Source organism: Polypterus senegalus, chromosome 7, assembly GCF_016835505.1.
Source record: "Polypterus senegalus isolate Bchr_013 chromosome 7, ASM1683550v1, whole genome shotgun sequence".
Classification (NCBI taxonomy): Eukaryota; Metazoa; Chordata; class Cladistia; order Polypteriformes; family Polypteridae; genus Polypterus; species Polypterus senegalus.
Window position 1 is genome coordinate 169,528,196 of NC_053160.1, and position 22,832 is coordinate 169,551,027.

Here is a 22,832-nt window from a genome sequence, read left to right on the forward strand (position 1 = left end):
TTAAACCAAAAGTAAACTATTGAAAAAAATGAAAACAATCTTTTAGGTTGGTTTATTGAAAAGATTCTTTGGAAGTTTGAGAGTCTGCAAGATGAAGGAATTTGCAGTTTTATTTCAAATTTGTGAAGTGTGTGTCATCTGCAGTTTGACCTGCACTTTGAACCTCTCTTAGAAAAATGACAGAACAATTACAAATAGAATTGATGTTGAAAATGTGTTGATAGTTTATTTGGCAGATGGCTGCATTTCCAGATGTTCGTACTGAAGTATTTGCTGTGAGACTTGGCCTTCAAGGGCATCGGTTAGTGAGCATAGCGATCAGGACAGGCCCTCTTTTTATATATTGCACCATCAGGCCTGCCATATTTGGATGTCACTTTACGGGCCAGTCCTCATCACAATCTCAGCCAATCACGCCATGCTGGTAAGTCCATCTCAAGCCACCCAAACACCCAGCATGCTGCAAACTTTCGTGAATGTCAGTCGTGTGATTGGTGAATTGGTACTGGATTTGCATAAATAGACAGGGCTATGTAGTTACATTTTGGGAGTCAGTCAGTCAGTCATTCACTCTCAAATCTACCTAGTCCTGAACAGGGGGTCTGCTGGAGCCTATCGCAGGTAGCACAGGGCGCAAGGCAGGAACAAACCCTGGACAGGGCGCAAGTCAAGCGCAGTTCAAACACACACTCACATCCACCCCAAACACACACCAATTCACCTGACCTGCATGTCTTTGGACTGTGGGAGGAAAGCCATGCAGACACGGGGAGAACATGCAGTTTGGAAGTAGTTTTGACAGCATAAGTGCAATATACATGTTCATATTGTGCAGATAGTTCAAATGGTTCATAAAGTGGCTCAGGTTATGCTATATTGAAGCTGTGGTGCAAGTTTACAGTGAGGTAATTGTAATTCTAAGTACAAACAGTTCTGCTATGAGCACTTGATGGACTGATTGAGTCAGTTAATAGTTCTTGGGATGAAACTGTTTCTGAACTGCAAGGTCCGTACAGGAAAAGCTCTGAAGCATTTGCTGGTTTGGAGTGGAATGAGTGGCTGAGTGGAATCCATGCAGATGCTCGTGGCTTTCCTGAGGCACCGTGTGCTGTAAATGTTCTCCAGGGCTAGATGCTGCATCCTGATAATCCTCTGCGCTCTCAACACAATCCGCCGTAGAGCTTCCTGATCAGCTGCTGTAGAGCTGTGATTCCAGACTCAGATACAGTGGGTTAAAATACTCTGAGTGGTGCACTGACAGTGACAATGCTAAAGCAGCCATGATATTTGGAATAGTTTGGCCATTCCGTGGACCATTATATTGTTACAGGTTGATTACAATCAGATGTCTTAAATTTATAAATGATATGCGGTAGATAGATACTTTATTAATCCCAAGGGGAAATTCACATACTCCAGCAGCAGTATACTGATACAAAAAACAATATTAAATTAAAGAGTAATAAAAATGCATGTAAAAGCAGACAATAACTTTGAATAATGTTAGCATTTATTTCCCCAGATGGAATTGAAGAGTCGCATAGTGTGGGGGAGGAACGATCTCCTCAGTCTGTCAGTGGAGCAGGACGGTGACAAAAGTCTGTCACTGATAGTGTCACTGTTAATTTCAGTGTATATGATAAAGCTGTGTCAGGCATATGAATCTAAAAAAGAAAGGGAGACCACAGTAACAGTAGCACTGCTTTGATGCTGGGTGCCGCCAGTCTGTAAAACTGAGCCAAAAACGTGCGTCCGCTAAGGGATTGAGCTGGCGTGAAAATGTGTGTGGCTTTACGGCAAGTTTAGTTTTTATACATCGCAATATTAGCGTGGAAATGGGTGTACGCAACATTTTTGTGCATATGCACTGTTTATACATGAGGCCCCTGGTGTTTTACTGGATGTCATGTCTCTTACTGTCACTATTCTTCAGCAAGAAAATAACCTTTAACTTATTTTTAAGCCAAAGTAACACAATTATAAACATCAAGGTGAAATACAACACATTTTGTTCACACAGGAACCATCCATCCATTAACCAACCCGCTACATCCTAACTACAGGGTCACGGGGGTCTGCTGAAGCCAATCCCAGCCAACACAGGGCGCAAGGCAGAAAACAAACCCCGGGCAGGGCGCCAGCCCACAGCAGGGCACACACACCCACACACCAAGCACAATTTAGAATCGCCAATGCACCTAACCTGCATGTCTTTGGACTATGGGAGGAAACCCACGCAGACACTGGGAGAACATGAAAACTCCACACAGGGAGGATCTGGGAAGTGAACCTGGGTCTCCTAACTGCAAGGCAGCAGTGCCACTCATTGCGCCACTGTGCCACCCACACAGGAACCATTCTTTTAAAAAAATAGGCTGGTATAGTTTAAAGTTTTATTATATTTGTAGCATCCAAAGGTCCTGTGAAAAGACAATTTCCATCCATTCATCCATTATCCAACCCGCTATATCCTAACTATAGGGTCACGGGGGTCTGCTGGAGCCAATCCCAGCCAACACAGGGTGCAAGGCAGGAAACAAACCCCGTGCAGTGCGCCAGCCCACCACAGAAAAGACAATTTACTCTCAGGAATTAATAAAGTATATAAAAAAAAAATAGACTGGATTACTTACTAACTGTTCTGCAGCTTTTTACCTTCGCATTGTCTCAAATACAACTGACAGGTGTTAAACGCAAAAGAGTAGAGTCATATGCCATTATGTAGGGAAGGAAAAGAAGCGATTTCATAGGCTAAAGGGATGTGGAAATGCAAACAGACATTTTCAGTCTTTACTAAATCGCCCACCAGTTTCAAGAAAAACAGGTCGGAATTAACAGTCACTTACATCCAAGCCGTTTATTTTCACGCAAAATGGATTTGGAAACAGCTTGAATGTGCCTCAAATCTGTCAATGAGATGCACCAACTCTACATTAAATATACAATTACTCATTCAATTAGGAAACGGAACTAAAGAATCTTATGAAACTCCATAGAAACCTAAGAAACAGAGGAGACCACTCAGTCCATCAAGCCTGTTTGTTTAGCTGATAGCTAAGATGACCCAATATCTCCTCCAGATTCTCAAGACCCAGACCCAGCAGGCCTCCAAGTAGCACCGACTATTCGCTTGATAATCACAGAACCTATATTGATATATCCTTTTATTTTTACCCATTCTACCTGTATGTGGACCCTTAGAGTGTCATTATGCAATCCATCCTCACAATACCCACCATGGGCAGGGTGGTGGCTCTACAGCTTAGGATCTGCGCTGGTACCTGCCATTAGGGATCCCACTCTGTCCGGATACCTTGAGCATAGCCCTTAACCTGAGAATTGCTCCAGGGTACTGTACATTGGCCCCCCAAAAGATATGCAGAATGTTTTTTTTTTTTTTTAAACATTTTATTGAATTTATTAAAATCAAGTAACATTCCATACAAGCAAGTCGAGCTTTACAAAACTAGTCAAGTCAAGTTGGGGAGCAAGCACTGGTACAGCGTGTAGCCGCATCCACCACACGACGAAACAGCTTGGGATCCCGGTTGACAACCCCCCAGGCAGATACACGGTCCAGTCCCACCCTCCGGAAATTACCCTCTATCTGCTGCAGCCAGGTGTTATGTGGGCGACCCCTTGGCTTGGTCCAGCCACTCGGGTCCCCAACAATGAGGATCTTACGAGCTGAATCGTCCTCCGGGAAACACGACACATGGCCGTAGTGTTGTAACTGATGCTCCCTCACAATGCAGGTAATGCGCCTCATTTGGGACTCCATGAGCAACCACTCATTCGATACAAAGTGTTGCAGGAAGGCCATCAGGGAGCACCTGGAGCACATCTGGGTGCAGTATAAAAGGGGCCGCCTCACTCCATTCAGGGAGCCAGAGTCGGGAGGCAGAGGACAGAGCTTGAGAGGAGAGAAGAGGAGTGGAGTGGAGGTGGCAGAAGAATAAGGAGAAAGATAATGGAAGGAAATAGACTGTGAATTTATTGTGGCTGTTTGGTGCACTGTGTTGTGTGTGCAGAAGAAAAATAATAATAGAGTGTGTTTTGGGACATTCTGAGTCCGTCTCTGTCTGTGTTCTGGGCGTCTTTCACAGCGAATATATAATTTCCGATATTTTATAATGTCTGTCATATAAGTCGAATGTGGAAAACTCATGCTATTGGTCCAAGAGATTATGATATGCTAACGCCCACCTGAGAAAGTCATATTACTCTCTATATATTATATTATATTAAATGATGCCATGATAGTAGAGTCAGTGCCATGAAGTAGAACAGCTTTTCTGGCGGGACATGATGGCCTGTGCTGTTTTTAGTGACACCATGATGGTAGACTCTGTGCAGACACTGGCTACCGTTGTATTGTGACTCTGTCCTGGATAAGCAGGATAGGAAGATGGATGGATGGAATTTCTGGCTTTTTGAGATGTAAGGATGCAGCAGAGATTGATGCGGTGTCAGTTCTTCAGTTTCATGCAGATGTGTTGGCCATTACCCAGATTTTCACACCACATTCTATTCTCATCTAAATTTGCTGTTTTAGAGATTATCACTTCCCACTTAAAGATGCCCATAGTTAGGCTGAAGACATGCTATGTGGGGTTTACACTGCATACCATGACGGCTTCATGGCTGTGACAGATATAGGCTGTCTGTCCTTGGAGTCAAACATGACTTGGGGCTGCAGACCGTGCCCGCCAGCCGTATTGTATTGTGCTTACTGCTCGCATTCTTGAAGGGTGTCACTTTCAGTGCATTCTTAAAAGAGGACACTTTTTATGATAAGGCTAATTTAGAAGCTGTAATAGTTCACATAAAAAAAGAAATGGATTTCCCCATCAAACTTTAAAATGTATACACGTACCGGCCACTTTATTAGGTACGCCTGTTCAACTGCTTGTTAATACAAATATCTAATCAGCCAATTACATGGCAGCCACTCAATGCATTTAGGCCTGCCTTGTCAAAACGGCCTGCTGGAGTTCAAACTGAGCATCAGAATAGGACAGAAAGGTGATTAAAGTCACTTTGAACATGGCATGGTTGTTGGTGCCAGATGGGCTGGTCTGAGTATTTCACAAACTGCTGATCTACTGGGATTTTCACACATAACCATTTCTAAGGTTTAGAGTGGATGGTCTGAAAAAGGGAAAATACCCAGTGAGCGGAATTTGATTGGGCAAAAATGTCTTGTTGATACCAGAGGTCAGAGGAGAATGGCCAGACTGGTTCAAGCAGTTAGAATGGCAACAACAAGTCAAATAATCACTCGTTACAACAGAGGTATGCAGCAGGGGACCACACCGGGTGACACTCCTGTCAGCTAAGAACCGGCAACTGAGGGTACAATTCACACGGGCTCATCATAATTGGACAAGAGAAGATTGAGAGGAGTCTTCAAATTCTGCTGCGACATTCGGATGGTAGGGTCAGCAACATGAAAGCATGCATCCATCCTGCCTTGTATCAACAGTTCAGGCTGGTGGTGGTGGTGTAATATTGGCTTGGGGGTATTTTCTTGGCACACTTTTAGTACCAAATGAGTATAATTTAAATGCCACAGCCTACCTGAGTATGTTGCTGACCATGTTCATCTCTTTATGACCACAGTGTACTCACTCATCTTCTGGTGGCTCCTTCCAGCAGGATAACACGCCATGTCACAAAGCTCAAATCATCTCAAACTGGTTTGTTGAACATGACAAAGAGTTCACTGTACTCAAATGGCCTCCACATTCACTATATCTCAATCCAATAGAGCACCGTTAGGATATGTTGGAATGGGCAATTAGCATCATGGTTGTGCAGCCGACAAATCTGAAGCAACTGTGTGATGCTATCATGTCAGTATGGAGCAAAATCCCTGAGGAATGTTGTCAGCACCTTATTGAACTGATGCCATGAAGAATTATGGCAGTTCTGAAGGCAAAAGGGGGTCCAACCCAGCACGTGCAAGGTGTACCTAATAAAGTGGCCAGAGAGTGTATTTATAGTGTGTGTATATATTTATACTATGGTGGATGGCAGTGGTAAAGGGGTCTGTTGGACTGAGGAAGGAGGCCTTGGTTAGCTTGTGTGACTCCAGAAGCAGTTGGCAGGTAATGTCAGGCCAAGCAGAGCGCAGCAATGGCTGTAACAGAAGCAAAAAGCTGGGTGTGGCAGGAGTTTGTTGAGGCCATAGAAGGTGACTTTTGGTTGGCAAACGGTCAGGTGATTTAGAAGAGTGGAGCAGTGCATTGCCAATGTGGATAGTAGCAGGGATGGAGTATTGCTGACCTCATTTGGGAATATAGTCGGGCACTGGATGGAATTCTTCGAGGATCAAGACCCATCCATCCATCAATACTTGATCTAACCACGTGGGTTCAGGAGTAGTTTGGTAAACCTTTATCAAGTAATCCATGAATACCGGTTACAACTGTACTGTGCAAAAAGGAAGCGGTATGTCCAATGTCCAGGAGCGCCCTCATCTTCTGTGGGCTCAGGGGTAGCTAGGATGGCCCATCACACAGTGTATTTTTGTCAGACAGATCAATATTTAACATCTGTTTTGGAAGAAATATATGATGTGTCCTCTGGACCAAAGAAGAAAAAGTCCATTCAGACTGTTGTGAGCTACAAGTCCAGAAGCCAGCATCTGAGATGGTATGGAGTTGTGTTTTGCAGTCCTATGAAGGAACCATTAATACCCAGAAGTACAAGAAGTCTTTCTGTCTTCCGCCCACTACTCCTCCTAGTAAGTGTCATCCTCTCCCTCCCGATTCTGGCTCTTGGAACCATTGAGCAGTGGCAGTAGGTGGCTTCTTTTATGTTATCCCCAGGAGTACGTCCAGTGTTCCCAAAGCTTGGCTTTTGGGTAAGTCTGGAGCCCCATGAAGTAGGACTCCCCAGTCCCTGCAGAACCACCTGGCGGCACCCATGAAACCCAACAGGGCTGAGCTGAAGAACTCCGTGATGATGTAGCAAGCCAGGAGGGGGTGCCATCTAGCAATCCGGGAGAGATAATGCCCTGTGCATGCATGAAGGCATCCCGGCCAGTAAAGGGCCCTGGCTGTCCGCCACAACTTGTATGGATAAAGTGGCCATTTTTTAAAATATAGCATTCTTATAGTTGTTTAAATAAATTGCACAACTTGTGAGCTGGAGAGCAGCACAGTAGTTAGAGCAGCTGGCTTATGCCTCCATGCACCTGATTCAGTTCTCATCCAGGTAGATAGATAGATAGATACTTTATTAATCCAAAGGGGAAATTCACACCCAAGGGGAAATTCACAAGGTTATTGTTCATTTAATTCCTCTTGCCCTGTGAATTTTTCCAGGTTTTGTGGTGTCCTCCCTTCATATTGAGAACTATAGACAATTGGAATTATGACCACTAGTGGGTGTCTCGGAGACCCAAACACTAGACAGAACTTGCCACACACAAGTCCCAGGTTCAAGTGGGCTTTACCGCAGTACAGGCTTCTTCCAATAAACACAATGCAATTATTTCTCCTTGTTCTCCTTCCTCCAATCCTCCCCTGGTGAGAGTTTCCCTACTCCCCACCCAACTCTGACTAACCAAGTGAAGTACGGCAGCCTCTTGTATCCTCAAAACACTTCTAGTGGCAGGACATTGCCCAAGGGAAGCAATTCCAGGTCAGATGGAGGCCTCCTAAAGTAGGGGTGGTCCTCCTCTGAAGTTCCTTATGGTGGCACCCGTGGAACCCAGCAGTGTCTACAGGACTACAGATCCCAATATGCCCTGTGGGCATGTGCATGGGTGCCTCGGTCTAGTAGTGCTGCCACCTAGTGTATTGGGGGAGCATGCAGTCTTGACAGGCTGTGTCCCCTGGTCCTTCCATTGTACTGACCCCTTCTGCAGATAAAGGTTTTCTGTCCATGCCCAGCTGGAATGCTAATCCATCCATTCTGGCGTGTCATGTCATCCTCTTGAATGAAACAGGGAATGGGCTTTATCCCAGCTGGTATGCCAGTCCATCCATGTCATCCTCCACAGAAGAAATGACCAAGTAGTGTGGTGGAGAGTAGGACTTTGGGAAATTTAAAGCTCAACTTGTAGTTATTTTAGAGAAATTTGGGGGCTGACTGGTGGGTTTGATGGTCTGAATGGCCTGTCCTTGTCACAATTGTTCTAATGTTCTTCACACACACACACATTCATACATTGGTTAACCAGGATCTTGAAACTGTCCTTCTGTGATGAGTGTGCCCTGCAGTATACTGGCATATTATCCAGGGTTGCACCTGATCTTTCCTCACGGCTGTAATTGGAAGAACCTTCTTCTGAAATTAGATGGATACACAGAGGCAAGTTTTTACTGTAAACTAAGTAGAACATTAGAAACATCAGATTATGTAGAGAGTTTCAATTTACATATTGAGTTCATTGTAAACAACAACTACATCAAATTTCTTGTCGTCTGCTGTTGTGATCTGTCAGCTTGAGACCCTCAGAATTCAACTCCCTGCTGACCCCTGGGTTAATGATGAATGATGGAGGCCTGGTGTCACTGTGCAGACAGGCATGTTCACAGCTGCCTGATAGATGATGAAGAGCTCTCTTGATCCTTTCACCCTCTCAGTGCTTTTGCCCTTCATCACCTACACCCCTCCAGCCTCCCCCTGTCTTATAGTATTGACTTTAGAGCTGAGAAACATTCAAAGAGCTGATTGAAAGCTTTCCCTTCCCAGGTGCAGTTCGGCTGCGGGGTGGCAGAACCAAGCTGGAGGGGACGGTGGAAGTGTATTTCAATGGAGTTTGGGGAAGCATCTGCAGTAACAGCTGGGGAGACGAAGATGCCTCGGTAGTCTGCCGACAGCTGGGTCACAGGTAAGTGATCTGTCGGGGGCTGACATGTGCTTGCTAACCTGAAGCATTAGCTCATTCCTAGCGTGCCACGCATATGGCGGCCCAGCATGCCTTCTCATGTGTTCAAGGAATGCATTGCTTAGGAAGGAGGCAATCATAAAATTTTCATTCCCTAAGAACTATTGTGAGGAGAAGTGGTTTTCCTCGCTATTTGTAATTTATCTCTTTTGCCGTTCCCGTTATTCACTTGCATTACAGTGGGCTGGCGTCCTTGTCCAAGGTGGGCTGTTACTTTACTGGCATATGGTGTTACGATAGACCGGGGCTGAAAAAAAACGTGTTGATGAATGGATGGACTGATTGTTTGTTCCTGTCTTTGTAAAGAGCACAGGGTCAGAATGCTTTTATTTTCTATTTAGAGTTTGACCTGCTGCTTGACCCCTGAACCTTTACCCCTGAAGCTGTTTTAACTATTGGAGCTGACACTGCAGAAATTCAGACCTCCACAAATGTTGTACTATGCACTACATCTGACAACCAACAGATGGCAGATTGATAAACTGTCCACCTAAATGAAAGGATAAATGTGCATTCCAACAGATGGCACGGCATGTTTTTAGTAATAAAATGCATTGCTTTTGTCATTCTAATAGATGGTACATCACAAACATTAAGCTTGCTTTTATGAATCCCATACCAAATGGCATATAACAGAAACATAGGCATTTTATTTGCTATTTTAGCAGATGGCACATCACAAACATTAACACCACGTTTACGAATACCATATTAAATGGCACATAACAGAGCCATATGCATTACATTTGTCATCCAACAGATGGAACAGCACAAACATTAACACTGCATTTATGGATCCTATACCAAATGATATATAACAGAAATATATGCATTGCATTTGCTATTTCAACAGATGGCACATCACAAACATTAACATCATGTTTACAGATGGCATATGAAGTGGAATATAACAGAGCCATATGCATTATATTTGTCATTCCAACAGATGGTGCATCACAAACATTAACATTGCATTTATGGATCTCATACCAAATGACATATAGCAGAGACATATGCATTGCATGGTGCACTGCAAATGATTTCAACCCATTTTAGATAAGTAGCTCAGCTAGTGAACATAAAATATAATAAAAACTTACCAAATATATCCAAAACAGTTGTCGAGTATTGAGCTGTGTCTTGCGATTGCAAACAAAATGTAAGTTAGATTATACATGCCATTTTTGAACAAAAGCCCTCAATTTTATGAGATTCAGCCATTTTAAAAGAAGACCTGTGTGCAGGCTATCTAAGCGTTTCTCTTCTTCTATCATAATCTTTCACCACCTCAGGCCATGATTTCCCTTTGAATGACCCAATCACAGTAAAGGTTTTACACCATGTGGCTGGTTTTGTTTTGATTTACATTCATATTTATGTGCAAACTCACACAAGTGATTAGAAAATGTATCCTTACCACGAGAATAACAGGACCCGGAATTTGTGATAAAACATTTTCTTTCCAGATCACTTTTGTTGTCATAACAGACTATAGAAAAATAGAAAACTTGTGTTCCTGTATCAAAATTTGTGCTGCTTCATCAGAAGTTTTTAGGATTTCATTTTTCGGTGGTGCCCCATTCCCCTTTGGCCTCTATTATAAAGCATCAGTGAGGGCAAGATCCTTTTTAAAACATGTAGAAAACACTTAACTTTAGATCACCATATTCAGTGGCAAATGCATATCGTATAGCATGTATGTGGAAGAAATAACTTCAGCTTAAATAATGCCAAACTTTTCGTTTAATGCTGAATCTAGTTTAAGTGCATGATTGATAAATGATTAATTTAATAAATGGCGGCATGGTGGCACAGTAGGTAGTGCTGCTGCCTCGCAGTTAGGTGACCTTGGTTCGCTTACCGGTCCTCCCTGTGTGGGTTACCTTCCAGTGCTCTGGTTTCCTCCCACAGTCCAAAGACATGCAGGTTAGGTGCATTGGCATTCCTAAACTGTCCCTAGTGTGTGCTTGGAGTGTGTGTGTGCCCTGCAGAGAGCTGGCGCCCTGCCCGGGGTTTGTTTCCCGCCTTGCACCCCTGTGCTGGCTAGGATTGACTCCAGCAGACCCCCGTGACCCTGTGTTAGGATATAGTGGGTTGGATAATGAATGGATGGATAATTTAATAAATTAATGATTCTCCAAAAAGTGTCTTATGACATAAACATAATAAAGCCATCCATGCATTTTATTTCACTTTTGCCATATCCGTTACGTGATCATGCATAGTCAGCACCTGTCCCAGCAGCACAGTGTCCACTGCAGGCACAAATACTCGAATGGGACACCAGTGGTTGGTAGGTTAAACTTCCACGCACACCCACACTGACTTCAACTTGAAAAACAGCAAAAATATCCCTTAAGAGGGGCATGCTGGAGGGATTATATCTCTTGACTTGTCTGGGGCCACATGGGAATTCCTCAGGAGAGGCTGGTAAAAGTTGCTAAGTGTAGGGGGAGTTTATTCTTTGTGATGTCTTTATTTCAGATCAATGAGAAATTAGACCATATCGTTCTTTTGAAATCGAGATTTCCCAAGCATGTAAGACCCGAGCAGTTCTAAAAATGTCCAATAGAGGGGGAAATACTGTCAACAACCCCGACTAATAACACAGAGGGCCACGTGAAATCTTTTATTAAAAAAAAAAAGATTCTTTGTTCTTCTCACCTCAAAAGTTCACAAGCAGATACAGTACGTCCTGAACAGTTCTAAGATTTTCCACTAGAAGGGGAGTCACTGTCAAAAGCCCTTGCTAGTAACACTGAGGATCACATGGAATCATTATTAATAAAAAGACTTATTAATATGAAATGCTCTGAGGAGCACAACAGCAAAAAGGACGGCAAAGGCAATAACCAAGGTGAACAAAATCCCAGTACAAACTCCAATGACGAGGCGAAATGCAGAGCACAGAGGTCAAAACTCCAGTAGACCACAAAGCACAAGAAAATTACAAAACCAAGAACTCATCACTGCCAATCACAGCCTAATGAACCGCAGGGGACTGTGGGTGCAGTGATGGGCCAGTGGCCCCGCCTCTTGGGCAACCACACACAAAACACAAGGAACACAACACAGGCATAAGGAATATGGAAAATCATAACAAAAGTAGCATTAAAAATCAAAAATGAACAAAAAAGACAAAACCAGAATCTGAACCCCAGCAATGGGAGGAACCCTGAAATAAAATTGTTTTATGTGAGAAAAAATTGTAAGAAAGAAAAATTGTTGTTAGTGAAAATATTTTACACTTTAATGTTGTGTTAAGCCTCATTTTATAGTAATAACAGCTTTAAAGGAATACTCCACCCAAAAATGATTTTTTTCTATGTAACTTATATATACAGTAGTTTGTACTGATGGATGGCAACAAAGTTTAATGTTTTGATGGAGAATGGAGACAACCAACAATCTGATAGAATAGTCTATGGTTATCAATGCTGAACAATGGCAAACATATCAAAAATGTCCATAAAAAATCTCCCGTTACTTGTCAAATCATCCAGTCGTATGCTCATAGCATCCCAAGCACAAGCATTTGTTTCTAATTATTGTTAAATAAACCACCTCCAGAGAACGCTCTTGTGGGTGTAAATGAAAATCGCTTGATCCTTTGAATTGTAGACCATCTTCATCCAGACACCCGGTGCTTTCTTCTACCAAGCAGCTTCACACCATGATGCTGCCACCACCATACTTCACTGCAGGTGGGATGTGTTTTGATGCGCCACACATAAACTTTGGCCTAAAAGCTTTATGTTGGTCTCACTGATCATAAAACCTTTCCCCGCATTGCAGCTGTGTTACTCTCCATACCGCACAGGCTTTCGCGTGGTTTGTTTTGAGTAACCGCTTCTTGTTCAGATCATTGTTAATGTGCAGTTCCTGGGGCGTCATTACTGAACTCCATAGCTCCTTCAAAGTGCTCCTTCAAAGTGATCATCAGCTTCTCCCTCCTAAGATGGGGTCTGGGTGGTGTGATGCAGCGTCCGCTTCCTGCTCATTCAGCCAACAGTGCCCACTGGGACCATTAGACTCTACCTGCAGATCTGCACAGCTCCACTCCATTTTGAAGGTTGTCACTTTACGTGACGCGTCAGTGATGACACCTGGTCACTCTATGGCTATTGTTAGGGTTGGTGTATCAGACTCAAGTCAAGTAAACCAAATGAAAAAAGCCTGCAGTCCAATTGGCTGTCCAGTGGAGCTACTGAATCATGGAGCTGTGAAGGACTGCAGCCGGACGCATCTCAATGGGACATCCAGACACCTGGATGTTGCTTTCTACCTTTTTCCTAATTTATGTGTTTGTATTATTATGGGGTGGCATAGTAGTGTGCTGGTACTGCTGTGGCCTTACAGTGAGGAGACCAGAGTTAATGTCCTAGGACCTCCCTGTGTGGACTTTGAAGGTTCTCCCTGTGTCTGTGGGGGTTTCCTCCCACAGTCCAAAGATGTGCAGGTTAGATGAATTGGCGATCCTAACTTGGTCCTATTGTGTGTGTGTGTGTGTGTTCACCCTGCGATGGACTGGCGTCCTGCCCAGGGTTTGTTGTGCTAACTGGGATAGACCCCAGCGACTCTGTTGAGGACTAAACAAGTTTGAAAACAACTGGCTGACTGCATTTGTATTATTTTATGTCTTACATCTTCATTTCAAGAGCAGTCCTTCAGATTCACAATGACCCCTTAACAGTGTTTTTTTTATCCAGAAAGTGCAGCCTTTAATTTCATTTAATGAGTCACCAGTGGAGGCCACGTGTCCTCATAATTCAGTCTTTCTTCACTCAAGGCTTCTCAAACACAGGAACTATATACTTAATGGAAAAAGCATATTCTGGTTTTTTTCTTCTGATTTAAATTTTTTTAATGTAAAAAATATATCTTAAAATATATACCATGTACAGTATATACACACATCCATTATATACAGTATATGTTTTCCTTGAAGAAGATGACAAAAAGATTGTTGAGGAATCGACCAGGTGACAGAATTCCTGCAAGCAGAAAGTCCATAGCAGTGGAAATACAATTTGCTGCTCTAATGGGCACCACGCTGGTGCCATAAAGCATTGGTGACAGATGGCAAGGTGGCCTACTGCTAGTGAGATACCATGCTGGGTGGCCAAAGTAGCGCAAGCGCAGACAGGCGCTGAGTCCATGGTCAATGTCTAATGGGGCGTGGGCAGCAGTCATCCTGGCAATAATCCTTGGCACAGTAGCTGTGAGGGAGTGGAGGTGAAAGTCAGGAGGGTGAGACAGGGAGCTGAAGAAATGAAGAATGTTTGATTGCGACAGAGGCTTTTATTGTCTTAATAGCATAGTCACTTGGCCTAAGCCAAAAGTTCAGTGCAGCCTTGTCATTCTGATAACGAACAGGACGTTCTAAATAGGGAGTCCTCTATTCTGGCACACCAGTGGCCAATCTGAATAAAATGTCGGGGGCAATCAAACAATGTGTTAAATTCAAAAGTGTCAAAATCAGCCACTGGTGAGGAGGGATGACTATAGGGAACAACTTTAAGCAAAAAAAGTAAAAAAAATCTTCTCTGTTCCTCAGCCTGGCTAATCCTAATATTTGGTCCTGACTGCTTGGTGGGACCCATTTTTTTAAACACACAATTTCCTCTCCTGCTCCTCCCACATCCCAAAATCACACACGTCACATTAAGTTACAGCCGTCACCTGTCCGTGTATGAGTGGATGTGTCCTGTGATGGCGGGATCATCCGAATGGTGCTGGGATTCACGACCCTGTACTGGATAAAGTGGCTTAGAAAATGGATGGGTGGGCCTAAAATGAGTGGATGACATCTTAAGAGCTCACAGAAGGTAAACAACGCCAACCCCGAGCAGACAGGGGTCCTGTCACTAAACGTCCTACTTTTGTTTCCGTCAGGAGGACATCTGACCCAGTCCCACTTTTGCCTGGGTGCCCCACACCTCTCCTCCTGGGTTTCTGATATTTAGGGCCTGAAGCCACATTTGGGGACCATTTAAGTTCAGAGTGTTCCTCCAACCAATCTGCTTTCTCCTTTGGCTTTATGACAATTTTGTTATTTATTTTGCTTCTTTTAGACACCAAAATTAAGCTGGGCTACCAGCTTCACATGGGAAATTTTGTAAAACAATGGGCCTCAGTTATGGTGCCATCAATTAATAAGGTGTATCAGAAGTGGTATGTAATGAAACAAGTGCTTCTCTCTGTATACGCTATTTGCAGGTTTTTTTTTATTAAGGGCTAATATTATTGGTAGGTGGTGGGGTTAGTAGTACAGTAGTTAAGGCTTTGGACCGTAACCCTAGCATTTTGGGTTCAAACCCCACTAAGGACACAATGTGACCATGTGGAAGTCATGTTCGCCTGGGTTCACCGCCAAAAGCGCAATAGACATATGCGCCCCGACAAAACCGCGACCGACAGATGAGCGCCGACAAACCCACTAACTGGTTTTCGACAAATGCCGCGGCGACAAAATCGCCATGACAAAATCACGAGAGACGCCAAGACAGAGGGAGGCCCTTGCGCAATTCTTCCTACATATGCAGGACGTGATCTTAAGGACTATCTGCGTGCCATGCTGATGGCATGCCGCGTCTCATAATATTGACTTCTAAAATAAACATTATTATATATGCTTTAAACTAGTAATTCATATTTAATGAAACTTTCGCAATTTTGACGGCGATTTTGTCGACGCGATTTTGACGGCGTGTTTTAATCTGTGCTATTTTGTCGGCGTGCATATGTCTATTGCGCAAATATCGGGTCACAGTTCGCCAGTCTGTGCTCCAATTAGAAAAGCAAAAGAAGTGCAGCCAATTGTAACTTAGATGTTGTAAGTCTGCTTAGATGGAGGCATCAGGCAAATAATAAGTGATAATCATATCATTAGGTGACTGGAGCTGCTTACTCCTGAACATGCTATGTGTAATTGTAAATGAGTAAATCATTTCTGCATGAAATCAATTCCTGCTTTTCTTAGTGACTTGTTTTTTGTTCAGAGGTGGCCTTAGGGGTGTGTGGGGACTCAGGCTGACCAACCCCACGTGGGGCCGGTTACGTCAAACGCTGTTACCAATATGTGTGGACTGTATAAACTTGCATGCAGATTTAATAAAATTAATATTATCATACACCGGATTTTCTCATTACAAGCCATCAGTTGTTTCCAAGACAAAACAGAAGTCAACCCAGCGACTAATGGGGCATACTTATTTTAGGAAGGGATTATACTGGAAACCCTTTTCGGGTGATGAAGGTGGACTATGGAATGTTTTCAAAAACATACATGTACGGAATTTGAGTGATTTTAAAAGGGTTCTCTTAGAAGCATCTCAGATATATACATACTGGAGAATTTAACTTGACAATTCTGCTCGAACAGGACACGCGGACCTCAAAAGTGGGGCCCCCTTAGGTGCGGAGCCTAGGGCGGTCACCCCACTTGCCACCCCTAAATGCCGTTCTTGCTTTTGTTGATGGTGTAGAAAGACAAGGACAAAAGATAAGGATTTTGGGGAGGGATTCGCTCTTATATTGTAACGTTCACTGTAATAAAGAAAACAAATGTAGATTTGAGTAGTCTTATAGGACTGAGTCCAACACAAGACTGTTGCAATGAAGAATAGGCAGTCCTTTTAGAGTCGAAGGAAAGGAAGAGGCGGATCATCTAGATGAGGAGGGGGAAATGACGTCACAAGGAGGTGTGTTCTGTAGCCAGAAGGAAGTGGGATAGATCTTATTTGGTCCTGCAAGGCAGGAGAGAAGGCATTAGTGCACATGATTAGCCCCGCATATTGGCACTTCTGAATCAACCCGACCCTGCTGCTGCCTCCCACGTGTGCACGCATGTGTGTCTTTTAAAGTCGCAGATGTAAATGTACAGTATATTACAAGAGTAACTTGTGGAGGACCTGTTAAATTTAAATTGACACCACAGTCTTGGACTCAATGACTGCACTTCTGCCTCTACTTCTGATTCCCTCCCTTTTTTAACACCCAAGCTCACAGCCACAACATCTGGCACTGGCACTCAAACCTTATAGCTTGCTTGCTAACCATTGTGCTTGTCTCTTCCTTGAGCTTCGATGAAGCTTCCACTTCCATTAAATACCTAACGGCACATGCCAAATGTGATTGTGTTTCTTTTTTCCTATCCAGGACACCACCTCTTCTTCAGGAAGTGTCCAGCTTGGATTAGTTTGAACTGCCAGTGTCCACAAAGGCATTAGTGTACATTTTTTTATTTCTCCTATAATAATAGTTGAATTTTGGAACTCTGAGGCTTATCTGCAGTCTTTATCTTTGCATAAAAGATTCACACATTGGATTGTGTCTGCGTTCAGCAACATTTGGAGGCCAGGTTCCTTTATGTGTTTGAGTGGCTCAAGTTGTCTCCACTTTCTGCTTTTGTGATTCTGTTCCAGGTACAAAGGCAAAGCGCGACAGAGTCCAGTGTCCTGGTTGTCCCTGTTGCCGATACACTGGCAAGCCGTGCACTGCCATGGGGACGAGAAGGAACTGCTCCAGTGCGAAAAGCAGGCATGGAATGGAGGGGTGTGTGCCCAGAAGCAGGCTGCTGCTGTTTCTTGTATACCTCAAGAAGGTAAGCAATTGAACCTCTTGTATCCCATTGAGCTTTTATTAAAACTGGGTACTCCTGAGATATGTTTGGTAAGATAATGTAGTGACTACAAATCAGCCCTGCATGGATGAATGTATGACAGGGCCCTGTGTGGACTGGCACTCCAACCATGGCTGGGGCTTCTGGGATAGGCACTGGCTTTGTGCTACCCCAAACTGGATAAGGGGATTAAAAAAATGAATTTGATATACTAAAAACAATTAATGCAATTCAGATATTGTCATCTTCAAGCATCATAGACAGTGGATTCAGATCCCTTCACTTTCTGTGCACTTTATTGTGTTCTAGATTTAATTTGAAATGGATAAATTTCCCAGTTTTTCCCACCAATCTACACTGAACAACCCATGATGGCAAAGCGAAAACCTGTGTTCAGAATGGTCTGCAAATTTATTAAAAATCCAAAACTGAAATCTCATCTCTCTATTATAAAAAAAAAAAATCTTGGTGGAAGGGAGACCAGGGAGACAAGACATGATCTTCTCAGAAGACACTTAAAAGACCCGCGAAGTGAAAGAGATTGACAATGGAGCATCTCGCTGGGAACCTTAAACATTAGACTTGGTGCCAAGAGATTGCGATTTGACATCCCGCGAGAGACACTTTAACGTCACGTGAGACAAGGCAGTGAGACATTTAAAACAAGTTCATGGACATCTAACTAAGCAGTTGTTGGAATGCTTTTGGCAAACAGACATCATGTGCTCCCAGCTCTTAAAACAACTACAAGTGACAAGCAGAACACGCAGCTTGCCAGCAGCAGCAGTTGGAAGTCAGCAGATGATCTGACCGCTTCTCCTTAGCGTGCGTTCAGCAGCTCCCCCCCTTCACAACGTGAGCAGCGTTATACGTCCTGCGAGAAAGAGATGTAACCACACCTGGGGCCAGAAATAAAAGACAAGCATTGTTTTTACAAAAGGTTTAAAGTAAAAGTGAAAATAATGCATATGTAACATTTCCCATGAAAATAGAAATCTCTGTAAATTGTATATCCGGTAAACCAAACCCGGGCGTGGGCGAGCAAAGCGAGCAGGGGGTCGATGCCCCCAGTTTATATAAATGTTCAGATCCTTTACTATGGTACCCCAGAGAGGTCCTTGAAGAAAACTCGCTCCAGAGTGCAGGCAACCTCAGTTCACCATTCAGCACGAAAAATGATCCCAAAGCATAAAGTCCAAAAAATGCTGGAGGGGCTTCAGGACAAGTCTCTCAGTGTCCTTGAGGTGCCCAGTCAAAGCCGAGACTTAAATGCCATCGAACATCTGTGGAGTGACCTGAAAATGGCAGTTTATAGATGCTTCCCATCCAGAAGAATGATATTAACTACCCAACTCCGGGTGTGCAAAGTTGTGAACGCTGCCAAAGGGGCTTCTACAAAGTGCTGAATTAGGGTCTGAATACTTATATGAACTTATATTTAATCAATTTGCAAACCTTTCTGAAAACATGTCATTATAGCTTGTTGAGTGTAGATTGATGGGTAAAAATGAAAAATGCATCCATTTAACATTAAATCTACAACAGAATAAAGTGTGCAGAAAATGAAGGGGTCAGAATAACTTTCTGAGTCCACCGTATGTTGACGCTCTGTGACCAATGAAGATCTGGTCTTCATTTCAGGTTGCGCATCAAAACCAATAGGGTCTGGGAGGTGTAACCACCGGTACCTAACTTGACGTAATATTTAAATTGTACTCTATATCATTTGCCACATAAGACCACAACATCAAAGAGTCAATGACCACCAGTAGCTCACTGTGTGACCTTAAGCCACTGGCCACACTGCCAAATAGAAACAATTGTTCAGTACTTGTAAAGCACCTTGGAACGCTGTTCACTGTGAAAGTCGCTATATAAAAGAACAGCTTTATTCTCCATCACTGTGTAACCATATATGAGTCACTCTAAGCCAAAAGGTGTGTTCACATTTTGTAAAAAAGTCCGAGTTAACGTAACCCGCCTTAATTCGGGTGTTCATAAAAAGTGTAACAATTTTCATCATGAGGTAGAAGTCCATACTAAGTAAGAATAATTCTGTCATATATTTAAACTATTAGAACATGTGCTTCAATTAAAGTGTACATTTTCTCAATAATAATAGAAATGTGTCAATTCCATCCATCCATCCATTTTCTAACCCGCTGAATCCGAACACAGGGTCACGGGGGTCTGCTGGAGCCAATCCCAGCCAACACAGGGCACAAGGCAGGAATCCAATCCCAGGCAGGGTGCCAACCCACCGCATGAAATGTGTCAATTTCACCCTCTAATAGAGGTCCATAGGGGTCTAGATCCCTAGTAAAAGATCATAAACTAAAAATAACATTATAATCATAATCAGTGACCTTAAAATAGTCTGAAACGCTACCCCACATGCATATGTTTGAAATTTGTCACTTTTAAGGGAGAGGGCCTTAAAGGACCACCAGTAAAGAAGCAAATGTCAAAAATATCATCATATTCTTGATTAGCAACCTCAAAATAGAATAAAACAACACTCTGCAAGCCTCATTTTCTCGATGATTTCTGAAATGGAGTAACTTTGACCCTTTTGTTGTAATCCATTTAAACATAAATGTCCCTTCAAGGGCAGTGATTATGAGTGATTATGAGTGATATTATTTTTGATTTTGTTCTCTATTACAGTCAAGACTATTTAGACATTAAACATTTAAACTGAAGCACACTTTTTAATATTTTAAATATTGAACACAACAATTTTTTTTTTATCTTGCACTTCTACCTCATTCCTTACATTTCTTATAAACACCCCGAATTAGGCAGTTTTATGCTAATTTAGACTTATTTCAGATTTATCTTATGAGAGGTTATTTGGACTTGAATTTTGGAATATTTTCCTCTTTGACTCATTTGATAGTTGCTCTTGACAAAACATATCTTTAATATAAGCTAGCAGAATCGTGTGCACGGCAGGGAAAGGCGGCTTTTGTGAACCTCGACAATACTGACTTGCTCCTTCTGCTGTTTGAAGTTGTACCAGGTCAGTTATATCATCTTTGTAGCTGTAAAAGTAAAAAAAGGCAAAAAAAAAAAGAAACAAAACAAATTCACTTAATGTATTGGACACACTTGTAGCTGATGTGGAAAAGAGGATGATAGCGAAATTGGATGCCATCATGAAAAATCCCCTCCATCCCTTCTAGGAGGCCCTCTCTTGGAGTACTTTCAGCCACAGTCTCATTTCACCGCAGTGCGCTAAGAAGCACCTCTTAGGATCTTTTCTGCAAGTCAATGCTTCCACCCGATGTACTTAAGTTTATAGCTTTGTGCCCTTCCCCACCATAGCCTATCATCTATGGGGGAGGAGCGAAAGCTTTAGATTCGTCAAAAATTTCGATCTCAGTTTTTCGACGGATCTCGATGTTTTAGGGTCCCCTGATACCAAATACATCGATATCTCAATGATGATTGTGTGCCTGTCTGTCTGTGTGTCACACTTTCTTGAGGATGGTCCTGTTCTGAGGTGATGATATGCTGATTAGTTTTTGAGCTAAATTATGCATGAGAAAGAGGCACTGTAGAGGAACCTTCAAATGAATTTTTGATAATATCTTGAAAATTATGGCAAATACCGTCATTCTGCAATTAATTCTTCTTGTTAACTGCTATGGTAATGACCTATTTTATGATCAGAAGCATCAGCATCAAAGCGGTAAATAATTACTGAATTGTTATAGAATAGTTTGGGTAACATGATTCCTCGGGAGCAACGCCTACTGATGCTCGTGTCCAAATTTTTTTCATTTATTTATTGATTGATTGATTGATTGAGTAATTGACAGTCTTAATGATTGACTGAGTAATTGGCTATCTTATTTGTCCTGTGAGTATGTATTCTTGTTTTTTACATTCCACTTCTGTGTGTTTTTGACTCTCCCTATGGGATTAATAACGTTTATCTAATCTAATGACTGACAAGATAAAAGTGATTCTCTAGACATGGCTCTGTAAGCTCTCGTGCAAATAGTGATTAAGCATTTAGTTAATATTTATGATACACTGAAAATGACCTAACTGTTGAATTATCTGCACATTGCACATCTGCACATCAATATCTCTCTGACACTAAAATTTATTGGCAAAGCGCCACACTGACCTGCTATCCATCACTGTGCATTGCAGTTAACAATTTTAGCTTGAGAATTCAATATGAGTTTTAATTCTGCACATTCAAAGATGTTATGTTTAAGGAATATGACCCACAAAAAGCCACAGACCCTTCACAACCAACAACTAACAGCAGAACAAAAATGCCATTTTTACGTCACTTAAATTGGAATCTGCCGTCTGTGAGCGCTACTGAGCCACCGCAAGCCTATTGCTTTTTAAAATACTATTCAAAAAACCTGTTTTAAATTATGTACACTGTTATTTTTGGATGTGACTAATTTTTGCAAAGATATTTAATACAAACATGTGTCTCTTTGGTGAAGTAAATAAAGAAAAATGTTCCAACATTCAAAACAGTTGACAAAGTCTCTGAATGTACCTGAAAATTACACCGTCGTGGATTTTGGTTATGTCAATGTTGCCATTCACTGTGGAAACAAACTCTAAAGTTTCAATGAAAAGAACGATAATCAATCTAAAGTGCCGCTGTGCTTTTATGATCCCGAAAATTCTTCATCTGTGTGCCACTTAATTGTAAATCGGTGGTGCACTCGAAACCACTTTTCAAACATAGCCTGGAGACAATTAAGAGGATTCTGAAATATGACATGTGTATTTTAGTTTCAGCGGCTGTGTTTGTTCCAGTGCGGCTTGCCGGAGGAAACACCGAACATGAGGGAAGAGTTGAAGTCTACCATGGCGGCCTGTGGGGCACCATCTGTGATGACCAGTGGGACGATTCCGATGCAGAAGTTGTGTGCAGGCAGCTTGGCTTTGGGTAAGATGATGATATGGAGATGGACCTTTCTGATTTATACTCGACTAGCAAAATACCCGCGCTTCGCAGCGGAGAAGTAGTGTGTTTTAGAAAGCAATGAAAAAGAAAAGGAAACATTTTGAAAATAATGTAACATGATTGTCAATGTAATTGTTTTGTCACTGTTGTGAGTGATGAGTGTTGTTGTCATATATATATATATATATATTTACACACACACACAAACATATATATATACATATCTATACATATACACATATATACATACATATATATATCTACATATATACACATACATATACACACACACATAAATACATACATACACACACATATATACACACAAATACATATATATATATACATACACACACACA

At 42.3% G+C, this 22,832-nt stretch overlaps 1 protein-coding gene across 2 annotated transcripts in view; it reads left to right on the forward strand.

Annotated features, from left to right (window-relative positions):
• Positions 1-22,832, forward strand: part of prss12 (serine protease 12) — a 138,091-nt gene that overhangs the window by 2,555 nt on the left and 112,704 nt on the right. The window contains exons 2-4 of one of the 2 annotated variants that reach the window (XM_039759608.1): positions 8,707-8,845; positions 17,329-17,507; positions 22,299-22,455. In XM_039759608.1, coding sequence (XP_039615542.1) covers positions 8,707-8,845; positions 17,329-17,507; positions 22,299-22,455 — 475 coding nt within the window. The remainder of the gene's footprint in view (positions 1-8,706; positions 8,846-17,328; positions 17,508-22,298; positions 22,456-22,832) is intronic. The other variant, XM_039759609.1, reaches the window with a different exon arrangement.